We start from the raw sequence: 12,396 nt of genomic DNA, 5'->3' as shown, positions 1-12,396 counted from the left end.
GTGGCCTTGATGACAAGCGCTACGTGAGTCGTGTTCTTGTAAAACACACAAGAGAAGAGGAATCAGGTGAACCAGAGACTTCAGATGTAGTGGGTGTGTAAATGAACATTAATAATCCTACTCCATACAGCAGAGTTTGGTGCAAAATCACACTGGGTTCACATCCAGTGGATTTAAAGTGGGGGCTCTGCTGCTCTGTTGAGAATAACCAAAATAGATGACTGCCTTGTAATAAGCATAGGTGTCAATGTGCAAACTTACGAGGATTAATGCCTTCTCGTTGATTTTCATTTCTCATTAGGAAAACTTAGCAAGACTCCAGAGGGCCTTTGCAAGGAAGTGGGAGTTCATCTTTATGCAAGCAGAAGCACAAGTGAAGTAGGTGAACTTGACAGAGACCCTGGGAAAGTGAAACAGACTCTCTGGACTATGGAGGTGGTGTGAGAGTGGTATTGCCAAAGCGGGGTTTCCTTCCACGGCCGGCCAGCTGTGGTCAGATGCTGTCATCTTGCATGAGAGCAGCAGAGTAGAAACCAAGGTCAAGGTGGATAAATTTCATCTTTGTCATCAATGGCACACTGAAATAATTTCAAAAGTGTGTGTTCTAGCAGGCAATGGGCTTGCTCCCCAATGTAGAACTCTAGTTAGAAGAAGATATTCCTATTTCCTAAAGAGATTTCCAATAATCCTTCTGTGCTTAGGGGCTGAAAAACATCAGACCCACTTTTCCTGTGGGTCTGAAGACTTTGCCTTCAGAGGAAAACATGTTGGAGTTTTAGGGAGACCAGCCCGTCTCCCTTTCCCTCCAGGGGAGGGGTTCAGAACCAATCAAAAATAAGGCACAGAAGTCAGACGCTGGAGTCCAGTGTGTTAAGGTTATTACTGATACAAGCCAGTTTATAGGGCATGACTTTGGATCTGTGACCACAGATCTTTACCCCGGAATGAAACTCGCCCATGCTGGGCAGAGCTAGATATCTGCAGAGCCTCCCACCCCAGGGCAGAGTTGACCCCTATAAGTTCACTGCGTGCGGAGTGAACAGAGTGCTGGACAGGGCCCAGCAAGAACCGACCTGAGCTTTCCCAGTTTCCTCTTTCAGATCTGCCAGTAAAGCTAAGGCCCTCTTTCTCCCCCAGCACAAGAAATGAGAGACTAGCTGGAGTGTTTTCCCCGTATGTTTCCCTACCAAGGAGTCCAGTGGAAATCCCTTCCTCTCTAAGAAAACACGAGAAGTGTGCAATAAATGTCCGCAAACATTCTTGTCAACCCGATCCGTTCAGTTCTGGGAAATGAACCTTTTCAGGTTGGGTTCTTTCTGGCCCTTTCCAGCAATGGTCTCTGGTTTTGCAGGGAGTGTGAAGGGATGGAGGAGGGGTGAGAAAGAGACCCTGAGCTGGGGCAAGGCACCAGTTGTCCCTGAGCAGACCCCCGTGGGTCCACAGTGGACCCCCTCCGCACTCTGTGGGCAGTGTTGCAGCCTCGTCCCCTAGGGCCGGTTCCTGGCTGTGTGCGTGAGCCTTGATCACAGGTGTGGTCATAGTTGGAAATGACCCGATGTCTCTGAGTCCTGTGGCCGGCACGGTGCCGTTGCTCTCGCCCTCCCTCTGCAGTTTCTGGCTTTCCCCTCTGCCCACGATTGCACACACCTGCAGAGCACCCTGGTGCCGCCGGCAGCCTAGGAGGAGGTGGGCACCAGGCACCGGATGCTCAGCTGTCCCTCTGGAGCCATGGTGGCCCCCGAGGAAAGAGAAAATGGGAGAGCAGGAAGGAGGCAGAATTGAGCCTGTGGACTCAGCAGCCACTGGGAACCAGAGGGGCGCTAATTTTCACTTTCAGGGTCACACGGCATCGCATGTTAAAAAGAGGGGAAATTATCACTTTGTACATATATGGTATTTCTCGATTAACTTTTCTGATTAACTCCCGATTACTTTATAATTGTGGGCCATTGAAGTACACAGTAATTATCGCAAAAATCACAGGGTGATTATGGTTTATTTCAGGTCAGTAAACTAAAGTGTTCCCAAGAGAGCCAAGAACCAGAAGTTACACAATAATCGGTTACTTTTTACTTAGAGAGGCAATACGAAGTAATACAGGCTTAGGGGGAAAAAAACCAAACAAACCTCTTATCTGTGTTCCTGATCAGAACATAAAGAATCCTTTGTCACCTGTAATTTCCCTCTTGCAATTTGTGCCTCCCGGAGCTGAGGCCAGTGATATTTGCCTCCTGGATCTTGTTACATACTAAGGCTATTCCTCTGCTTTTAGAAAGCAGATGGTTGAAGTGACTTTTAAAACATGTAATTGCAGCATTTTGAAGACACTTCTGTTGACTCTGAATCTAAAGCAAACTTTCAAATTTGAAGATGCAACACTACAAACCTATGGTTATAATTCTTTCCTATAATTTGAATATGCGGTATCCGCGTTGGGAGAGGGGGGCAGGGTCAAGTCCACAGAAAATTCAGGTCTGAATAATCTAAATCATAATCACTCAAATGGACAGTCGGATTCTGGTTCTCTCCTTGGGTCCACCATGCTCATTCCACGTCTCTGATGATTTGCAGTCTAGCCGAAAAGAAGTCCTCTTCCCAAGTGTAGACTTCTTGAGGTTTCCTTGAGGGAATCGTCCACCCCTGGTTTACAGCTGTGCAGAGAGCAGGGATCACACAGGTGCCAAGAGCCCTGTGTTCATCAAGCTCCTAGAAGCAGGAGGCTCTGATTTCTTTTCTTTGTTATTTCAGGATAGATCGGAAAAAGGACAAGACGGAAAGGAAAATTTTGGATAGTCAAGAACGGGCCTTTTGGGATGTGCACAGGCCAGTGGTAAGAAAGCTTTGCTTGGTCCCCTATGCTTTTGGTTGGGTTCTTTTGTTTGTTTGTTTTGTTCATTTTCCGTCTTCCTTCGCTTGAAAGAAAAGACTCTCTTTAGCCACCAGGTGTCTCATTCTTAAAATTAAAGGAAATTGCTAAACTTTGTGAAATTGGTTTTGCCATTCAGTCAACATAATCTCAGTATATTGTTTGGAATGGATCTCAGTTCCAGCTTTTAAAAAGTATTCATCCATGACAATACGGAATTGGAAAAGGGGCGCTGTGGGAAGCGCCCCTGGAGACCTCTGGACCCCTGAGGTTTACCGCTCACAAAATAACCAGTTTCCATTTCTACTGTCATCCGACTCTAAAACTTAGAATCATCTCCAAATGCGGCCCATTCTCAACATTCACGGTAATTACATTCTGTGAAGTTGCTGGGTACTGAATCAGTGAAGGCTGAGCTGTTATCCAGGGAGAAATACAGGGTTAGGTTCTGGTCACAGCATTTTCTTCAAGTGATCGAAACGTAACCACATCTAAAGTCTGTTTCCGTTTAAAGACATTTTATGTAATATATACCGTCGGTTCATTAATATTGACCTCCTGGCCAACAGCCCTGTGGCTCACGCCCGAAGGAAGTTGACCTGACGCGCTTCTGCCTCTGCCAAGCACCCCATGGCCTTCTTGCACATAGGAATGCGAGACAGCACTTGAGCACGATGGTTGAGAGTCACCCAAAACAGCAAAATCACCAACAAGATGCACAGAAATGTGGAAACGGTGGTACTAAATAGACCTTGAAAAGGGCATTCATTTACAGTAGGAGATGAGACAGGAAGACAGAATGTCCGCTAATTGGGCCTCACCGGGAACAGGCACACATCTCACAATTTTTGCTGCTCTGCCCAGTTCCGCAAAGAATCACGAACGCACCGCCCATACTGATTTGGGAGTTTGGAGCAAATGTTAGCTCATAGGTGCATTCACAAAGACAAAATCCACGAATGATGAGGTTCGATGTAGTTCTAATTTCCATTATTAAAACAAACCTTGCTTCTCCCTCATGAAAAGGAACTAGAGCAGGGATACTATGCCAGCCCTTCCTAAGAGCTGGTTAAAAGCAAAACCAACAAAAAAAATTCCCCATCGTGGTATTGGATTGTTTTTAGATGGTTCGGTGCGTGTCGTGATTGAAACTCTCTGGCCCCTCTGAGTGAATAATAAGTTTAGTCTTAGAAACGGCACACCCTATCCTGCCCATATCATCCCTAGGCAGTGTGAGGCAGGCTTGTATTATTTCACGTGAGAACTCTTTGCAGGAACACATATTGAAGACGGAACGTCTTTGTGAAGGACATCGTAAGTGGCAAAATGGAGACGATCATGTATTATCTGCAATGGGAGCGACGAAGATTGGGTCTGACAGAGTCACTTGGGTCACACTGGAATGTGCGATTTTCACTTAGTAATTTATATGATGATTTTTTTTTTTCTCAGCCAGGCTGTGTGAACACAACGGAAATGGATATCAGAAAATGCCGGCGTCTGAAGAACCCACAGAGGGTTAAAAAGGTTCGCTAGTTTAGCTGAATTAAAAATTCTTGATGCAGATAGCCCTTCTGTTTCTGGTACTGTTCAAACAGTAATTTGCTATTTGTTAATTCCACCCCATTTTGTCCTCTGAAACCGTTTCATTCATTCATTTTGCAAATATTTGTGGAGTGGCTGATATGTACTTGGCACCGTTCTTGCTGCTGCACTACGGTGACAAGTGCTCACCCATCCCACAGCCCGGCGGTGCTGGAACACGCGAACAGGCAACAATATCGGGAGGGAAGTACAGGATGGTACAGCAGGGCCAGGAGGGGGGACCCGGGCGGGGGGCTTCCTGAGGGCTTCTAGAGCAGGCTCAGGTGTGCTGAGGTCTGCAGGGTAAGTAGCAGTTGACTTGGGAGGAAAAGAAATTAAATGAACAAAAAGTATCAAAATCCCACAGGTGAAGGTGAGCTTAGTACTTAGAAAGTCTTTTATACAGCTAAATCATCCAAATTCAAATCACCATCTTGCTCAACTGTGAATGGGCCAAAGATTATTTGTGTTTCACAGTCCTTGAAGGGGCAGTAGCCATGGCATATCCAGGGGTGACACACTCAGTCTGCCCCATGACTGCTGTATCCCAACCTCACGATGGCACCCAAGACCATATAGTAGGAGAACCTGTCAGTCCTCCAAAATACTAATTTCAAAAAGTTAGAGATGTGTCCCCAGACATTCCTATTTCTTTCCTATTTCCAGTCTTTTCATTTTCATTTTCTTACACACACACACACACACACACACACATACACACACACACCCTGACATATATATCAACTTCTTGAATCGACTTACATATTTTATTCTTTACTGAGATAATTATGCTATTTTTATTGTATCATGACATTTTATAGTGTTAGTCTTAAAACATCCTCACTTAATCTTTAAGGGCCTCCTAATTCTAATATTCCAGAATTTCGTGGAGCTCACATCCGCTTCATCTGAGCCCTTCTTGATTTTATAGATTTCAGCTATACATTGCATACCCTCCTGGGTTTTGTTCCATTCCCAAAGCAAGGAGGGTTTTTCATCTGTCTCCAGCACAAAGAATGGTTTAATCAGCAGCCATGGCATGTGGAGAAACTGAGGCCAGAAATCTGTTTGGCTGAAAAGGAAGAAAATCTAAAACTCTGCCCTCTCAAATTTATACTGGATGAACATGTCATCTGCTGGCCAACAGAAAGTCTAGAGGGGATCTTTTGTGCATAGCTCTCAATAGTTATTCTTGAACTTTCTTATGCCCTAGAATCACTTGGGCCATTTGATAAAAGGGCAAAGCCCCAAGCCCCACCCACAGACTCTGATTCGGTGGGTCTGGGGTGGGGCTCAGCAGTGTGCATCTTCACCAAGTACTTCCAGATGATTCTTTGCAGACAGCCTATGGACCATATTTGGAGAAACAGTGATATTCAAGGAGACCATTTCAGCTTAGTGACAGGAAAGATTTTCTAACAGTGGTGACCCAAAGAGGGGACAAGCTGCTTCAGGAGGAAGAGCTCCCCTCACTGTAGACATTTAAGCAGCGGCTGATCACTTATTGTCAGGATGTCACAGAGGGGATCGGAAGCATCACATGAGTGCTTGCACAACCTGCCTCTAAGGCCCCCTGCAACTCTGAGGGTGCGTGACTCTATATTCTTCCTTCCTCTCCAGTCAGTGTATGGTGTGACTGAAGAGTCCCAGTCTCAAAGCCCCGTGCACATACCCAGTCAGCCAATCAGGAAAACGACAAAAGATGACATCCGGAAACAGGTGAATGAATTGACTCCTGCACTCCCAGGAGGAGACATGGCCAGTGTGAAAGCCCTTTGAATGCTCACCTCTGAAGGCTGAGTGAGCTTTGAGTTCCTAGAAACCACAGTGGAACCCAGCTGTGGATGACACGAACCTCTGAGTGTGAACAACCGTGGAAGCTCGAGAGGAAAAATTCTCCACCGAGGTCCCCCAGAAGTTAATAGAGAAGGGCATGAAGGAATTATCCCAATGCCTTGGGGCGCTGCTATACTTGGGGTTCCCACAGAATGCTGTGAGGGCTGCAGGGGGGAGGGACTGATGTCACAGAGTCCTTACCATTGTAATGCACTTACAGAGTAAGCCAGCTCAGAGCCACCGACTTTGTTGCTGTGACGCAAAAGGCAAGCTTACAAAGAAAGAAAGCTCAGCTCCTGGGGCCACTGCAGTATTATTTGGTTTCACATTGTCTCCCTTCATGATGAGAAGCTAACCGGTCAACTCGAGTCAGCAGACAACAGCTAATTACATTACTCCTTTCTAGGGTTCACTGGTAATGAAGTAACTTTAGGGTCTACTCTTTACATTATGCTCTACTGGCATCTTTTGGGAAACCCAAAAGAGTGAACTATTAGGTGCCTGCCCTTGACTAATTTATGTTGGGGGCAGGAGCGTGGCGGGAGAGGAAACAGATGTATGCAAAGTAGCTATTTGATGATTCTAGTCAAGTGCACCAAGCATGTGGGTGTGATGCAGGTGTGAAGGCTGAAATCACCCAAAATTAGTCCAAGTAGATATTTACGGTGCCTGTAAGCATTGCAAAGTTTTGTGGGATGTATATACCACCGCCTTTAAGTTTGCAATCGCTTTGGGGAGTCAAGAGGTAGGCTACAACACAGCACAGGAGAGTACTTGGCATAGGCTAAAATTGTGGAGCATGATTCCTGAGTGTGGTGGGAATTTTCAAAAGGGCACATGGCCATTGGAACACAAAGCTGAAGGGCTGGTGAAGGCTGGCCAGAGGAACTGTTTGGATCTGGATGGAAATACAAGGTTGGGGTTCAGGGGGTTAGGGGGAAAAATTAAATTTGGTCCTAACACCTCTGTTCTATCTTCCCCCAGATTACATTTTTGAATGCACAGATTGACAGACATTGTTTAAAAATGTCCAAAGTGGCTGAAAGGTAGGTTTCCCCTCCATTATATTACTGCTTCCTTCTAATTCAGCAAAGGAGAAATGTCATGGGGGCGTGGCTAACAAGTATGCACCACGCCAAGAGGCAGACCATAGTCATTTCTTAAACTGACGAGTGAAAAAACCACAGGCTTCGTGCAAATACAGCTAAGACAGCAGACCTCCCTTGAGTGATGTCAAGAAATACTCAGTTGCGAAAGCTTCTCAGGGGGTGGCCATGGGACCTTGTCAACCTAGGAAGAATGTCCTTAAAAGCTACGTAATGCACTTTTGCCTTCAGACTCTTGATTAATTCAAATGGGATTGCTCCCTTTGCAGCTATAAAACGCCCAGATTCACTTTATAGGGGGAAAGGAATTATGTATGCCCTTTGAGGTGAGGGCCCCGCAAACAGGAGGGGGCCCGGCCGTCTGGAGGCGTTTCGCCTCCACACACCATCAGCCACAGAACTGCATCAAATCAACTGTAAAGAAAATATTTGGCACCTCCAGCCTGGCTTCCGCAGGAGCATTTGTGCCGCCCTGGTAGCTGGTTCCACTCCCACTCCGTTTACTCGTGGGAGCCTCCATGTTGTCAACTAAATGGGCTGTTCTTTGAATTCTCAGTGAAGAGGAGAGACACCTGGGGAACCCATCCTGGAATAAATCTGATCAGACAGTCCCAAACTGCACAGTTGTTCATCCATATGGTACCATGTAAGCGATGGCCACTGTCTGAGGGATCAAGGGCTTAAGCTGTGGGTCTTAGCATTTATTGGATATCAGAGTAAAGTGGGTCCTTTAAGCCCAGCTCACGCAGGGGTCTGGCTGTGTGTCCACCCTGCTGGCCTTTCTCTGATGGCCCCTGGGGTGGACACCTGCATCTTCTTTCCAGATAAATGACAACAAATTGAGGCTAAGAAAATCCCACTCCCCAAACCAAAACCTGAATGAACACTCTGTCTTCAAGGGGCCAAGGATGTCCCTGGATTTGAGCCTTCATCTCTGATGGCCCCTTGAATCTATTCCAGGACTTCTTGGTGGTGTCGCTATTGACATTTGGGGTGGTCCCGTGCATTTCAGGGCATTTAGCAGCATGCCTGACTTCTACCTACTAGATGCCAAAACCCACCAAACAATGGTGACAACAAAACTGTCTTCAGACATCACCAGATGTTCCCAGGGCAGGGCCAGGGGGAGGCAAAATCACTCCCGTAAATGTCACTGAGACTCTCGTTTCCTCTAATGCAAGTGCTTTGGAAGGTGGTCGGGGACTGGACCTCAGTTTACACTTAGACACCAGAGCCATGTCTGCAGCTAACTCTGCGGGGCCACGGAGCCACCTCCCCCTCCCCCCACCCCCTGCCCTGCCCTGTCTTAATGTGGGGCTTCCTATGTACCAGGCTTTAAAATTGCTTTTCAGATCCCACTGTGTTTGTCCCAGAGAGTGCCCTTGATGACCTTGACTCCATTGGTGCCACAGCCTGTCAGGGACTCTGAGCTTCTTTGTCTGTGAAAGAGGGACAGGAATGGCTGTCCCTGTGTGCCGGGAGGATCAGCGCTAGTGATGCCTGGCCTTCAAAGGGCTCGTGTGAGAGTTTGTGGTCCAGGGAGAGCATGTGAGGCTGGGGGAAGGGGAGCATCTTGTTGTTCGGGTCAGTGGTTTTGAGCACACAATCCAGGTAGGGAGGAGTTGAGGGTGGGGTTTACCCCAAACCCTAGATCTGGGGAATCAACTGGTGTGTTTTGAATAATCTGCAAGTGGACGGATCAGGTCGCCAAGGATTTGGGGGAGCCGTGGCCCTGCACGCAGATTGACCTGAGAGCTCCCCGGACAAGGGGCCCCCAGCTGTGTCCGATCTCTGGGGATGTGGGGAAAGGAGCCCGAACCAGTCAGCCTGNTGTCCAGGTGAGTGGGGAGCCTGGAAGCGCCTCTTGTTTCTTTCCTGCAGTCAGGGAGCACCCACCTAGGTGGCATCTCATTATGCCTGAGAGGCTGCCCCCTGGCACCAGAGAGATTATTTCAACCCCCACCCCCACCCCCACCCATCACTCCCAGCTTGAAGCTCCAGGAGTCTCCACCCAGCAGAGACTGGATTTTATTCCCAGCAGCAGTAACTGGCAACTTTTCAATGTGACACAGGGGTTTTTCATTAGAACCACCAGGAAACTCCCAGATAGAGTGGAGGAGGGAGAGGAGACGGGTGTTAGCAGGAGATAAAGCAGCCTGGAGCCTTGGCCTGTCAGCGGCTCTGCGGGGGTGGGGACAGGGAGGCGGCGGCGCTGGCAGCTGGCCTTGGGCACGTTTGCTCTGCTTGCCAAAGGTGCAGGCTGAGCTGTGTCAGGTGGGCGCACACGTCCCTGCGCGGGTCTGGTTTCCCCGGGCCCTGCTGCAGGTGATGGGTGGTAATTAGCCAGAAGCCGTGAGGCAGAGGACCGGCCCCCTGAGAACAAGCCCACGCCAGTTTCCGGCCCCCTGTCCCCCGGGTCCCACTGATGGTGGGGAGAGGCGTAAGCACAGGTGATGGAGAAGACCCAGTTCTAAAAAATCAGAGGGACGCCTGGATGGCTCAGTCGGTTAAGCATTCGACTCTTGATTTGGACTCAGTCGTGACCTCAGGATGGTGAGATTGAGCCCCAGGTCAGGCTCCTCAGTGGGCATGGAGCCTGCCTGGGACTCTCTCCCTCTCTCACTGCCTGATCCCCCCACCTCGTGCACAAGCATGTGCTGTCTCTCTCTCTCTCTCTGATATATAGATATATATATAAACTTAAGAAAAATAATAATAGGTGCACCTGGGTGGCTCAGTCAGTTAAGCGTCTGACTTTGTCTCGGGTCATGATCTCACGGTTCATGAGTTCGAGCCCCACGCTGGGCTCTGTGCTGACAACGCAGGGCCAGGAGCCTGCTTCAGATTCTGTATCTCCCTCTCCTTGCCCCTCCCCCATTCACACTCTGTCTCTCTCTCTCTCTCTCCCCCAAATATAAATAAACATTTACAAAAATTTTTTAATAATTAAAAGGTAAGAGTCAGGGATGGGTCACAGGTTGTAGCCACATCCAGCTGGGAAGGGATGAGGAAACTGCCTACTGAAGGAGCAGGGCAGAACAATTTAGGGGATGGGTGTGGAGCCTGCCATCGGGGTCAGAATCCTGCCTCTGCCATTTTCTCACTATGTGACCTCAGGCAACTTGTTTCAGCTCTCTGTGCCTCTGTTCTGCTTTTTGAAAGGAGAGAGAGCAGTAGCACTTAGCTTATAGGGCAAATGAGTTCATTTATGACCTGAGCTTCGTCCGGTCCTTGACACTTAGTCCATATGCAGTGAATATGAACCATTATTATTATTATTATTATTACTATTATTATTTTCTCCTGTGGTGCCTTGGAAAGGAGCAGAATTCAGGTATGCAAGGCAGAATGAACTGGGCTTATGGTGTTCAGAGGAAGCAACAAAGGGCAAGCCAAGGAGTGAAGCTGGTCCGGCAGCTTTGAGCTAATGCAGCTCTGCCACTTGGTCTCCTTTTCGGTCTGCTCCACAGAGAGCCCTGCAGGCTGCCTCCCAAGACTGGCCCTGCAGACCACAGTCTGTGTGTCTGTCCTCGGCTGGCTTCTCTGGCACCACTAATCTGGCACCTGGGAGGAAGGAAGGGACATACGGAAAGAGTTTGGCTCTCCTGCACAGATCTTCTTGGGTCATCCCAGTTTCAACTGTGACTGTTTCGTTTGTCACCATGAGTAGTTAAATGCCAACATCATGGCAGACAGACTCCGTTTCCTGCCATAGGCTTCCTTTTGCAAGGGAAGCAATACAAACACCTGTTTGAGATGTTACCTGACTCTTGCTCTAGATAGTATGTATGGTCCCCACGCCAGATAAAGAACGTTTGACACCTTAAGCTTTTTTTGTTAATTATCTTTTTTATTTTTATTTTTTATTTTTTAAGTAGGCTCCACACCCAGGGTGGAGCCAACGTGGGGCTTGAACTCATGACTCTGAGATCAAGACCTTAGTTGAGATCAAGAGTCAGATGCTTAACCAACTAAGCCACCAAGGCACTCTATAGTAACTATTTTAAACAAGAATCTTTCTTTTTTTAAAAATTGTTTTAATGTTTTTTATTTATTTCTGAGAGAGAGAGAGAGACAGCATGAGCGAGGGAGGGTCAGAGAGAGAGACACAGAATCCAAAGCAGGCTCCAGGCTCTGAGCTAGCTGTCAGCACAGAGCCCAACGCGGGGCTCGAACCCACGAACCGTGAGATCATGACCTGAGCCGAAGTCGCACGCTTAACTGACTGAGCCACCCAGGCACCCCAACAAGAATCTTTCTTAAAAATTGTTATGCATTTGCACTGGGATACTGGGGCGCCTGGGTGGCTCAGTTGGTTAAGCATCCGACTTTGGCTCAGGTCACGATCTCGCGGTTCGTGGGTTCGAGCCCCCTTATCCGGCTCTGTGCTGACAGCTCAGAGCCTGGAGCCTGCTTTGGATTCTGAGTCTCCCTCTGTCTCTGCCCTTTCCCTGCTCACACTCTCTCTCTTTCTCCTCCCCCCTCAAAATTAAATAAAACGTTAAAAGAAAGGATACTATATTTCAGTAAATTTTCCTGATTACTTCTATACTGTGATTTAAAACCACCAGCGGTCAAGGTCTTAGGAAGTGCAACCAAGTGCTCTCCTTTTTCTAAACAGCCCCAGTCCATTGCATCCTTTGAGTCTCTGTTTCTACTTTTTAGTTGTTGATTTGTTTTCTTGTTCCCAGTCAACAAACTGTAGCAGACCAAGTTGTTTCAGTCAGAGTCGCTGAGTAACAACCAGCCTCAAAACCTAATGGCTTCAGACAGCAGTCATTTACCACTGCTCATGTGTTCATGTCCTAGCTGGCCCCATTGGGCTTGTTTTGTGTCCGTGTGCAGTGTGGATGGGGAGGCAGCTCTGTGATCTAGCTGGGCTCACAGGTGTTTGGCTTCAGCTGGTTTAGGATGACCTCAGCTGGGATGACTGGGTTCTCCTTCACAGGGTCTCTCATCCTCCAGCTAGTTTGACCTTGTTCACATGGGAATAGCAGGATTCCT

General features: G+C 47.9%; 1 protein-coding gene across 5 annotated transcripts in view; it reads left to right on the top strand.

Moving 5' to 3' along the window:
- The window catches only part of RGS6 (regulator of G protein signaling 6), a 594,402-nt gene that overhangs the window by 508,841 nt on the left and 73,165 nt on the right, over positions 1 to 12,396 (top strand). For all 5 annotated transcript variants that reach the window (XM_077750704.1, XM_077750703.1, XM_077750707.1 and 2 more), the window contains exons 8-12: positions 302 to 378; positions 2,749 to 2,830; positions 4,319 to 4,393; positions 6,071 to 6,169; positions 7,271 to 7,332. In XM_077750704.1, the coding sequence (XP_077606830.1) occupies positions 302 to 378; positions 2,749 to 2,830; positions 4,319 to 4,393; positions 6,071 to 6,169; positions 7,271 to 7,332 (395 nt within the window). The remainder of the gene's footprint in view (positions 1 to 301; positions 379 to 2,748; positions 2,831 to 4,318; positions 4,394 to 6,070; positions 6,170 to 7,270; positions 7,333 to 12,396) is intronic.

Source organism: Crocuta crocuta, unplaced genomic scaffold (assembly GCF_008692635.1).
Source record: "Crocuta crocuta isolate KB4526 unplaced genomic scaffold, BGI_CrCroc_1.0 scaffold186, whole genome shotgun sequence".
NCBI lineage: Eukaryota > Metazoa > Chordata > Mammalia > Carnivora > Hyaenidae > Crocuta > Crocuta crocuta.
The sequence above is the reverse complement of the archived record's forward strand: the minus strand, read 5'-3'. Positions and strand labels throughout refer to the sequence as shown.